General features: G+C 49.2%; 1 protein-coding gene and 1 long non-coding RNA gene across 5 annotated transcripts; one reads left to right on the plus strand and one right to left on the minus strand.

Moving 5' to 3' along the window:
• Nucleotides 1–2,963: 2,963 nt before the first annotated feature.
• Nucleotides 2,964–6,237, minus strand: LOC129621223 (uncharacterized). Of its 2 annotated transcripts, XR_008699155.1 has the most exons (3): nucleotides 6,050–6,237; nucleotides 4,712–5,168; nucleotides 2,964–3,582 (listed from the first exon to the last, which is right to left on the minus strand). It is a non-coding gene; the product is annotated as an uncharacterized LOC129621223 (long non-coding RNA). The 2 variants fall into 2 exon arrangements; XR_008699154.1 differs by lacking the exon at nucleotides 2,964–3,582 and having other exon boundaries at nucleotides 3,992–5,168.
• A 111-nt stretch (nucleotides 6,238–6,348) lies between these two features.
• On the plus strand, nucleotides 6,349–9,412 carry INAFM2 (InaF motif containing 2). Of its 3 annotated transcripts, none has more exons than XM_055537370.1 (3): nucleotides 6,349–7,397; nucleotides 8,101–8,205; nucleotides 9,099–9,412. In XM_055537370.1, exon 1 carries the CDS (start codon nucleotides 6,791–6,793, stop codon nucleotides 7,247–7,249), a length of 459 nt encoding a protein of 152 aa, XP_055393345.1. In that variant the 5' UTR covers nucleotides 6,349–6,790; the 3' UTR covers nucleotides 7,250–7,397; nucleotides 8,101–8,205; nucleotides 9,099–9,412. The 3 variants fall into 3 exon arrangements, 2 of the variants coding, with proteins under 2 accessions (XP_055393345.1, XP_055393346.1); XR_008699151.1 differs by lacking the exon at nucleotides 6,349–7,397 and adding an exon at nucleotides 7,438–7,691; XM_055537371.1 differs by lacking the exon at nucleotides 8,101–8,205.
• The last annotated feature ends 2,095 nt before the right edge of the window (nucleotides 9,413–11,507 follow it).

An 11,507-nucleotide genomic window follows, 5' to 3' on the forward strand; every position in this document is an offset into this window, starting at 1 on the left:
TTCATCCTGGAGCATGATGTCCCACCATCTCTAAAATGGTGCTTCAGCTGCACCTTTGAAAGACTGTTCCTTCACTCTATCAGCTCTTTTCACCAGTATATAGGTAGCAAAGAATGTGATAAGACCAGAAGATTCTGTGACTATGTGCCCATTGTTTTGCTGTGAAGCAGGACTCTTGGTCTGATGTAATATTGTGTGAGATCCCATGTCTATGAATCAAACACTCTTTAAGCTCTCAGAGAGCAGTGCTACTTGAGGCCTTTAGCAAGAAAGAGAAAATGATCCAGAATACATGCCGATTCAAGTCGGGTTAAATCACCAACGCTTCTACATTAAAACCGGTACAATGTAGTCAATTCATCACCAAGTAGCTGGTTGGCCGTCAGATGTTGGCAGGTTGGAGATTTGGCAGGAACAATAAAAAGTCAGCCTTGGTGAATGAGAGCCCATTCTGTTAGGCCTATCCCTGCCACCATACAATATGTGTAGCCTCCACCTATGCCACATGGCCACTTTATCCGTGCACCCATTGGGTCAGCACAAGTGGTCAGTGACAGAGACTGACTAATGTCAACTAGCCAAACCATTATATCTACTTGACTATTTAGCCTCTCCTCCATGGTGGGTCCCCTCCGGTGGCCATTAACATACAATGTGTGGGTCTTCACACTTTGTGTCCACTCCTGTAGATACATCCACGTGCCTCTTCTTGTTCCCAGTTTTCCATTGTTTCTCTTTCCAGGCCTCTAACCAACTCATCAAACCATTTGCTACAGCCTGTGGGCCTGCACATATTTTTATGTAGGGCTATTCTACCAGGCAGCCATGAAGATAATTCAGGTCTCCAGATATCAGTGTCAACTCAGACACTGTATGACCTTAAAAAGTTTGGCTATTCCACTTTCCCCCGTACAGTTACCCAAGTAAACGGCCATAGGTCCCTCTGGGGAAGGAGTAGAATTATCATTACTGTATTGCCACATCCTCCTGGGACCCAATCTCTTCTTCAGTCAAAGGGTTTTGGATCTGAAAATGGAATCAGGTCTGGAAACCAGACAAGGTATTGTGCCTTTTTTTTTTTAAGTTGATATTTCTAATTCTTTTCTTGATTTATTTATTTAAGTTGCATTTATTTATTTTGGCTGTGCTGCCTCTTGGTTGCTGTGCAGGCTTTTCTCTAGTTGTGTAGAGCAGTGGCTACTCTCTCATTGTGATGTGTGGGCTTCTCTTTGCAGCCACTTCCCTTGGTGTGGAGCACAGGCTCTCAGGCATGGGCTTCTGTAGTTGAGGCCCGTGGGCTCAGTAGTCACTGTTTCCCAGGCTCTAGAGCACAGGCTCAGTAGTTGTGGTTCATGGGTTTAGTTGCTCCACAGCATGTGGGATCCTCCAGGATCAGGGATTCAACCTGTGTCTCCTGCTTGGGCTGGTGGATTCTTTACCACTGAGCGACCAGGGAAGCCTGGTATTGTGATTTTTTATTGGGGCAACTATCACCAGTCTCCTGGTCTTTCATTCTTGATTTTTTTTCATTGTACAACTCAGCAATTCTGTGTGTGGTCTGTAAATTCCTGGGAGTTCCTGAAACCATTTCAGGTATTTCACAAGGTCAAAATATTTGCATATAAGGCATTATTTATCTTTTTAACTGTGTTGACATTTGCACTGGTTGTACAAAAGCAATGTTGCATAAAATGTCTGGCACCTTATCAAACCAAGGCAGTGGAACTAAACTGTTCTGGTAGTGGCCAGGGAGGGAGGAAAGGGAAGGAAGGAAGAGAAGAAAACAGTCAGTTTTAGTTAAGAATGTCCTTAATGAAGCAATGAAATTTGTTAAATTTTATTAAATCATAACCTTTAAATACATGTCTTTTTAATTTTCTCTGTAATTAAATAGAAAGTACTGTATTACACACAGAAATAGAATGGTTCTCTCAAAAAAAGTACTTGCACAATTGAGAATAACCTAAACTAGCCATTTTTTTTCATGAAACATCACTTTCACTTGAAAAAATAACTGACAGATAAACTGTGGTTATTGGACTTGGTTATTTGGCAGATATTTTCTCAAATTCAAGCCAAGTAAGTCTATAACTCTGAGGAAAACAACTGATAGTATCTGTTGTCAATGATACAATTTGAGCTTTCAAATGAAAATCAGAATGTTAAGAAACTTGTATGCACTATCATCAAGTTGACAGATTCCCAATACTTCTGATGATAATAACAAATTTGATTTTTAGTATTATATAATGAATTGTATCAATACATGAAAGATCTGTATAATTCAATGACCTAATATTTTCCAAATGACCAAAGGATGAAACAAAATCTTGCACAGGTAGAAAAGTCATTCAGAATGCAAGATATTTTTTTTACCAAGAGTATATATTATCTTCTAAAATAAAAATAAAGCTGGTGAATGCTGAAAAAAAAATAAAAGAATACAAGATAGATCAATAGACTTTAATGCGATTGAGTACAAAAGTTCATTGAAAGAGTTTCATATTCTACATTATAACTACCATTTAAGAAAATACCACTTGTTGAGTTTTGGTGTAGTATCAAAGAAAAATACCCATAATTAGTTGAAAAGACTATTAAAATGCTCCTTTTCCAACTACATATCTTTGTAAGGCCAGATTTTCTTCACATATTTTAACCAAAATAACATATAGCCAACCACAGCTGATATGAGAATCCAGCTGTTGTCTATAAAACCACATTTAAGAGACTTGCAAAATTGTGAAAAGGGAACTCTGCACTAATTTGCCCCAGTAATGTTACATCCTATTAACCATCTGCATGGCTGTACCATCAGGACCCCTCATTGCCAGTCCAACTTGCTGCTCCTTACAATGGTGTGCCAATCTCCGGTTTCCATCATTTTGTGGTCCTGTCATCCCCACTGTTATTAGGGAGCCAGTTCTGTTTCGGCCTCTTGCTGTCAGCCCTGACCTGCAGAGGACAGCCAAAATTCAGCTTCTCAGTAAGTGCACTCCTCTGCTCTGATAACAAGAGTATCCTCTGGGCCCTCCTGCAGAACTGAAGTGGATTTCTGGCCTTACACAGAATATCTACTACAGCATGACCACTTCTCTGGGTTTTTTGAACCGTCCTTCCACCTTCTGCCATGATACTTCTGGCATTTCCATTTCAGTTAGTGGCCTGTCTCCCAGGATCCTTGTCAGGATATGAAATCCTGTTTCACGGGAGAGTGCTCCTAAATCAGTAAACTCCCCCTCATTCAACTTATTAATAGTATTCAGCTCCCCCTTGATTCAGCCTATACATTCTCTCCTGGCTTCTGTCAATACATACTGGCTACTTCTGCAGCATTTTGGAGATGGAGCCCTCCTCCTTCTCTTCCCAGGTTTGTTGCAACTTGGCTCTGTTTGTTGGTCTTGTGAGCCAAGAGAAAGATGCAGCTTCCTTCAGTGCCTACGGGCAATGCCCAGAGACAGTGGCAGCTGTGAGCCATCAGAGGTCAACATCCCTAGCAGATGGAGGAATGAGTGCCTTGATCCTGAGGGTGATGTGGGCGGTACTCCCAACGTCCATTACAGAGACAACTTTCAGTTCTACCTATGAGGCAGAGAGCAGAGATCAGGATCTAAGGTCCTAGAGTCAAAAAGACTCAGGTTTGAATTCTCTCTAGTTATGAGACTTTGGGTAAGTTGTTGAACTTTTTTGGAGGCAATTTATTCATCTCTAAAATGAAGATAAATAATAACTACCTGATAGATTATTGTGAGACAAATGAGACAAAGAATGTGAGTGCTTAGCATAGTGCCCGCTGCGTGCATGTCAGTTGTGTCCAACTCTTTGCGACCCCATGGACTGTAGCCCACCAGACACCTCTGTCCACGGAACTTTCCAGGCAAAAATACTGGAGTGGGTTGCCATTTCCCCCTCCAAGGGATCTTCCGGACCCAGGGATAGAACCCGAGTCTCCTGAAGCTCTTACATTGGCAGGTGGGTTCTTTACCACTGAGCCACCTGGGAAGCCCTAGCATAATGCTGAGCATATAATAAAGATGTGGATGTCGCTGCTGCTACAATTGGTCAGAACTTTCCAAACCTTGAAAGGGCTGCCTTAGGGAGCAGACAATAAGGTACACCAACATGGAGGGTCTTTTAGCTGATGCTGGAGGGTGCTCCATAGGATGCTGTGGGCAAGTTTCTAGGGTATTTACAAAAGAGGACCTTTGGGGCCTATTCTGTCCCCACGTTGCTTTGATTCTCTGCTCTGACTCTGCCTACCCTTAGTCCAAGAGAGGCTCTTAAAGAAGCATATTCACTTTCAGGCCACTAGGGGGCCATTTAGTTGCCTGCAATAGGAATACACTAATGGTTTCTTAATGGCTCAGGCACCGCGGATATCAGTCTCAATTATACCTGAAAGCATTTTGGGTTCCTAGGGTAAAAGACACTGTGTAAATCCAGATAATAAATAGAGCTTATTGATGACAGGTTAAAGAAGCTGGCACTGTTTAGTTTGGAGAATAGGGTGAGAGGATTTGAATAGGGGCTGCAAGTATATTTATTCTTCGGTATGGAAAAAAGTGACAGGCTGTTTTCCTACTTCACTGGGAGCCAAGCAAGAAGAAAGAAGTTTAATTTGCAACAGAAGAAACTGAGTGCATTCAAGGAAGCAGTTGGAAGGAGGCTTTGGGTTGGATGGACTCACTTGGAATCTTTACTAATAATTCACCTTGGTATAGCTGATACGAACAGTCCTACCAGGAAGGTCAGAGAGTAAGGGAGAAAAGAGAGTTCAACATCCAGAGACAATCCAGGGGTTTTGACTTAACAGGTCATCCTGCATGATGGGCTCTGGCCACCGTGGGAGCAGAATGGGGAAGGAGTGGTTGTCTTTTCCCCATCAGCCTGCAGAAGGCAATAAGCACTCCACACATTCAATGTCCTTAAAATTTCTCAGAAAAGTAAAAGGGACTGCTGTTCTTGGAAATAAGTCCGGCTGGCCATTGCTAGTGGCAGACTCACACCTGAGCTTCAGGAATCACCTGGCTATGGTGCTGCAGTTCCAGACACTCATCAGCACACTCAACTCTGGCAGCCACTTGACTTCAGTGCTGCTGAGGAGGCAGGGAAGCAGCGTTGAGGTGGGACTTCTTCGTAAGGGGGCATGGTGTCTTGAAACTAAGAAGCTGGAGAAATGGAAAAGATAAAGATGGTTCAGCTCCACAGAATCTGAAGCCAGGAGCCAGGAGGAAAGATTCACCCACAGAACCCCATGAGAACTGTCTTCTCCCCACCCGACCCCCACCACTCCAAGGCAGTTTCCCCACACCCATTGAGATACCCAGGCGGTCCATAGACACAGCTCTGGGAACTAAGGAAGCAGAACTCAAGGAGGAGAGAACCAGAAATTTTAGAAAATCTCACAGACAGGGAATGCAGGCGGGGGCCGAGAGAAGACAAAAGAGAGAAGTGGCTACTGAGAGTCCGAGCTTGGAAAGGGGTCCTCAGCACCTAAAGGAGGGATGACAAGCCCCACATGGGAAGGGTGGCAAGGGAACACCGCCCAGGCTGAGACCTGAATTGGGTCAGAGGAGGGGAAAGTCCTGTAAGCCGCTCCACCGGTTCAGTGGAGCCTCTTGAGTCCATGGATCAAGCCTAAACCCGGGAGCCAGAATCCCCTTAAAGCGGGATCTGGGACCTGTTGCAAACTTCAGGACTAAGGTGGGAGGAGAGTCTGGAGAACCAGCTCAGCACGTGTACTCTCCCGACTCCGGAATCTAAGAGGACAGAGAATCGGGAGAGCGCCTGAAGCCCAGGCGGGATGCGGCTGCGAGTGGGAGTGAGGGCTAGGAAAGGAACCGACCAGCTGCAACCTCAGTGCATTCTCCAGGTTCCTGGGCTGCCTACGCCAGACGTGGGCAAGGCTCGCTAGGAGTAAAGGGGTCTGAAAGACCCGCCCGGAGAGTACGTGGGACGGGGCGCGAGTCGAGAGCACCAACGTGAAATCACCCCCCGCCTCAGGAGGTAAACTGAGGCCTGGGAGCGGAAGCCGCTGCTGCTAAATAACCTGTCACTTCGGGCAGTCTGAACACAGAGGGGAGGCGCCAGAGTTGACAGCTCCGCGCTCCGACCGCCCCTCCCCGCCGGGCTCCCAGTTCACCACTCCGCCCCAAAAGACGCTGTTCCCCTTTTAAAGAAGCGCCGGAGGCTCCCACCCTCGCCGCGTCAGCCCGTGCGGGGCTGCGGCGACGTTGCCCTTTTAAGAGACAGCCTGTGTTAACCCTCTCTTAACGGGGCGTCCCGGCGGGGGGGGGCTCCCGGCGCCCGCCAGCAGTCAGCCTCCTCCCCGCGCGGCACTTCCGGACCCCCGCCGTTGCCCTTTTAAGAGGCAGCCCCCAGCAGCGCTTTCCCCCGCCCCCTGTTGCCGGCGCGCGAGGCGGGGGAGCCCGGCTGGAGCGGAGAGCGCTGTCCGCGCGGCCACTGGAGACCGGGCGGCCGGCGGCCGGGCAGGCGGCGGCGGCGGCGGATGGGGACTTGGAGTCGGGCGACTGTGGCTGTGGCGGCAGCGAGGAAGCAACTGACCGGCCGGCGGCGGCGGCGGCGCTGGCGGCGGTGACTGGTCCAGGCCCCGGCGGCGGCTGCAGCGACGCAGTGGCGGGCTGCGGGCTGGCGGCGTGAGGAGCGGCTGCGGAGAGCCGAGCGGCCGGGAACCGAGGGCGCCGGGCCGCCCCTTGCCCAGTCCTTGCAGGCCGCCAGGCCCCCTCCAACCGGGGCCGTGGAGCACCGGGGCAAAGGCCGGGGCCCCCCCATGAAGGAGCGCGACGCGACCCCGGCCGAGCGGGGCAAGCCGGCCACCTACACCGGGGACAAGAAGGCGAAGATGGCGGCCAAGACCAACAAGAAGTGGGTCCGGCTCGCCACCGTGTTCGCCTACGTGCTCTCCGTGTCGCTGGCCGCCATCGTGCTCGCCGTCTACTACAGCCTCATCTGGCAGCCGGTGGGCGCCGGGACTTCGGGGGGAGCCGCCGGCCCGCCCCCCGGCGGCTCCAACGCCACCGGCCCGTCCGGGACTTCGGGGGCGGCGGCGGGGCCCAACAGCACGGGATTGTCCCGCCGCGAGGCGCCGCGCGACGCGCCCCCGCTGCAGGCGGCGCGGCCCGTGTCTCCGGAACCCTCTGCCGACAGCCCCCAGGCCGGGCCGCTGGAGCAGCCGCGGGGGGCCGAGGAGGACGAGGAGGCAGCAGCGGCGGCGCCGGGGAGTCGTTGAACCCCTCGGTGGCAGGGGCGGCCGGAAACCATCCTCCCCAAGCCCGGAGGCAGGACTTTGCAGCAGGACCGGGCGGGGAGCCCGCGGAAGTGACCCCCACGGGAGTGAACGCCTCTCTTCCTCCGATGATCGCCGGCTCGCCCCAGGGGTGAGGGCCCTGCAGCTCATCTTCAGCCAAGGGACCACTATTCCCCGGGGGCTCCGGGTTTGGTCTTCCTACGGACGGTGCTGCGCCAGGGCCCTGAGCCATAAGGGGGGTGGGGGAGGGGTGGGGAGATCCCAGCACTGAACCCTTCTGCGCCGCTAGCTCTTATGTATCCTACGTGGAGGGGTGACTTGGGCTTTCCCCCAAGACTTAAAGAAAGGAGGGAGCTGTAGGGGCTCTTCTTTAATAAGCCGAAGCTCTTGCAAGGAGGCAGGCACGGAAAGTAGTGGAGCTCAGGTACGTCAACCTAGTTGCAGTGGCCACAGATGCATTTAATTTATAGATCCCTGTATATAGTTGTTGACATATGCACTAGAAGCTATAATTACATAGAACTACATGTATCCTCCCACACCCTGGGTAGCTACTGACTGATGGGGTTAAGCAAGGGCTATTTGCTGGCCCCCAAAGTGCAGCTAGCCAGAAGGGCATAAACACTTTTTCATTACCCACTTTTTTACCTTTTCCCCCTCCTATTTCAGAAAGATAGGTTTATGACACAAAAGAGTATAATCGTTCTCAAACCTGTTGAAAGGACGATGGAAAACCTTTGAGGAAGTAGAAGCAGTTTGGGGAGGGTGAGGAATGTACCCGTCCCCTCCTCTTCCCACCCTAGTGCCCCCACCTAAGAGGCTTTCTTTTCCAGCCCTAAGTATCTGGATACCCGCCAGGGAAGAAAGGAAGGGAAAGAGCAATGTCTCTGTGCTTCAACCCTTGGCCTTCTCACAGAGGTTAGGAAGAGCAAGCTTTTGTAAGTAGAATGGTTCACAAGTGTTTTCTCTTTTTTTTTCCCCGCTCTTCGAGGTCAGGTCTTGTTCTGTAATCACCTTCACCTTCCCTCTCGCCCTGAGCCTGTAGTGACAGGGTAGCCCTGTGATTAGAATGGAATCCAGAGCTTTGAGCACATCCTCTGGTTTTGAGTTGTACTGTGGAACTCGAAGGGCTGAAAGATGGGCTTCAAGCTCAGGATTGTGTTTTGATAGCCAGATAATAGACCACCCATGGAAAGTTAAACTGGCTAGTCTTTACCTCTCCTGATAAGCCCTACTTATATGCAGCCTATACTTTCATTGAGATGAGAAGCAGCAAGTGAAATGACAGATGTAAAGCTAGCTCTGGGGCCACAAGAATTCTACATCCTCAATTTGGATTCCATTTCCTTCTGCCACTTGCTTTTAGGCAATTGAGTGTGGGTAGTGACAAGATATCAAACCCCTTCATGTTTCCTTTTTGGGAAATGAGGCACTTTAAAACAACGACAACAATTTATCCACCTGAGTCCTGAAACAATTTGTCTCTCCAGTTTTCTGGCCTATACTCCAGTTAGCTCTGATCCAGGTTTACAGGACCACAGCCTCGACTTCAGCCATGTCCTGCTGTGGGCAAGATAAAAGCAGCTGAGCTGTCATTGCCTAGGGGCAGGCTGGTAGCACCCCCAAGGTGTCTTGGCTGAAGGAGATTTCCGAGCACTTGACTTTGGTCGTCAGGAAGCCTTCGAGACCTTTTTAAATTTTTGGTGAGGGCCTGGGGGAAGAAACATAGAATGCCACTTTATAACTTCAATAATAGCCTGTAATTTATATTTATTGTGTGAATTTTTAGTCCTATATTTTAATAATTTGTAAATCAATCTCTTATTCCAAGAATCCTTTGAACTGGCAGGAGAACATCTGGGAGTCCAGTCCCCTGTCCCCATTCTGACCCCTGCATTCTGGACTGTTGAATCCACTTTGGGATGGATCGGCGTCTAGAGAGACCACTTGTGGGTTCAGCTGTTGGCCTCCAGACTCTAACGCCTTCACTGGAATTGGGACATCAGCTCCAGCCCCAGCTGTGAGCGTGACCAGAGACATTATTTATAATTCAGCCATTTAAGATATACCTGTACTCAAAAAGTCCTGTATATTTTTTAAAAGTTTTATTTTTCAGGTGAACAAAAATACATTCTAAGAACTCTACGTCAGCCTGTGTAAGTTGATCGTTTCTGTTTTCATACTTCTTGGGGAAGGAGTTAGAGGTTGGAAGAGGCAATGGTCTAAGGTGTGGTGGATGGGTGATGATAAATAAGTGTAGGAGAGAAAAGAAATTGCTCTAATGTTCTCTGTGCCTGATGGTTTGACCAAATTGTTCAGTGAAGGGTGGCAGGAATCCATCTTAGTCCGGAAGCAATCTCGGGATGGGAAGAACAGTGATATCTAGTTCAGCTACCTTTGGCTAACTTCAAAATGGTTGGAAAAAGTTCTTTTAAAGGCCTCTGAGCAGATGCCTAACTGAGGAAGCTAAGGGGCCACTAAGCATGCATTTAAGAATTATTATACACACTGAGCTGGCTGAGACCTAGAGGATCAGCTGCCTGCTAGAATCACTGTTCTCACCTTTAGACCATTGGCCCCTAGAAAGCTCAAGAAGCGCTAATACGGGGGGAGACAAATGGATGCGTCTGCAGTGGTTGGTCAGAGCGTTGTCTACAACGGAGGAGGAGGCTAGAGAGCCACAGGGCAGAGAGAAGGTGTGGGTTGCTTCAAAGGTGAGGCTTTTTCTTCCCTAGAGCAAACAATAAAAGACTTGTGGGTGAAAAGCACAAATATGAGGGATTAGTTGTGCTGCAAAATACACAGCAAGCAATTGAGCTCAGCTCATTATTAGACAATGCTGCCCTGCGCAAACCAGAGTGAGAAGCCGGTGTCGGCGGAGCCCCCTGAGGCCTGCACTTCTCCAGAGCTGTTGGGGGTGGCTGCTGTGCTTTTCCATCACCTTGTAGTCCGCAGGGGAGCCAGGAAAAGTCTGCCCTTCTTTTCTTTCTTTCTTGAACCTACACAATGGCTTTCTGTGAGAGGGCTTGGTAAGGCAGAGCAGAAGGGGAGTGAAAGAGTTTCCAAGGTTCTAGCCAGCCCCTCCTTTCTGGAGCCAGGAACATGTGGCTTCTGCAGTTGCACACGGCTCCACACATTGGGCACATATAGCAGTGTGTGCAGCGGGAACCTGCTGACCAAAGTGAAGGGCACTGCTCCACCAGAGCAGGGCCTGGTGCTGGGAGCAGCGATCAGAATCGGTTTATTTTCAAGGTTTAGAAATTAGCTGCAAAATTGCCCATCAGGTTTTGAGCCAGGAAGAAGTCTGGGCAAGATTACTTTCCTTTGAACTGCTTTGCACCAGGACTACCTGGACCATTTCTAGGTATTTGCTTATATTACAAGTGACTGTATGATTTATTTCCTGACAGCCTGAATTTGATGAAATAACCACCTCTTATGAAAGTGTATTTTGGAGAATGAGGGCTGAGGGGTTTGCCGAGCCATTTAGACTGGGCTTGTGTGGGTATCGTTTCTGTCCCCCATTGTGCTGAGGAAGGGTTTCTCTGAAGCTTCCAGTATAAGAAACATTTTTCTTCCTAACAGCTCTAGATTTCCACACATATGAGACCACAGCTTTGGAATTTTTTCTGTCTACCTTGTTTTTTGCTTTTCACTAGGGAGTCCTAAGATAGTGTGTTCTTGCATTGAGTATTTATATCCTGTTTTGAAATGCTGAGTGGAGAGCATCAACTTGTTTCTACATGTTTCTTTAAGGGGAACTGAAAGGTCAGGTCCCAAGCCTTAGGGCTACCACAGCTATTTAAAAGAGGTAGTAACTGTCCCCCGCTTCCTGTCTGCAGAGGATGGAGGGATTTCTGGAATTGTAGCGCAGTTACAGAGGGGCCGCCAAGGTACTCTTTGTTGGTCTCCCTCGGTGGAGGGAGGGACCGCGGTGGCCTTGTTCGTTTCAAAGACCAGCACAGGGCCTGCACACAGGAACAGGCACTCAGGGTTGTCGCTCATCTGCCTGATGTGTGTTGGATAGAGCCGGCCCTGGTGTCATTGTGGTGTCACCATTGTGATCCGCTTGTGTACCTACATCCACAGTCGATAACCTGGGTTCAGGGGGTGAATTGCTAGATGACAGCCTCACTGGCCACTCTGGTCAGAGTTTCTTTACTGCCAAGTTGAGGGGCTTGGGCTTGGCTGCCTGTTCTCGCCAGGTGCAGGAAGTCCACAGTTGGGTTCCATGTGGTGC

Source organism: Bubalus kerabau, chromosome 10 (assembly GCF_029407905.1).
Source record: "Bubalus kerabau isolate K-KA32 ecotype Philippines breed swamp buffalo chromosome 10, PCC_UOA_SB_1v2, whole genome shotgun sequence".
Lineage (NCBI taxonomy): Eukaryota > Metazoa > Chordata > Mammalia > Artiodactyla > Bovidae > Bubalus > Bubalus kerabau.

Coding starts and splice junctions, on each gene's coding strand:
- INAFM2 (XM_055537370.1), top strand. CDS start 6,791: ATGAAGGAGCGCGACGCGACCCCGGCCGAGCGGGGCAAGCCGGCCACC.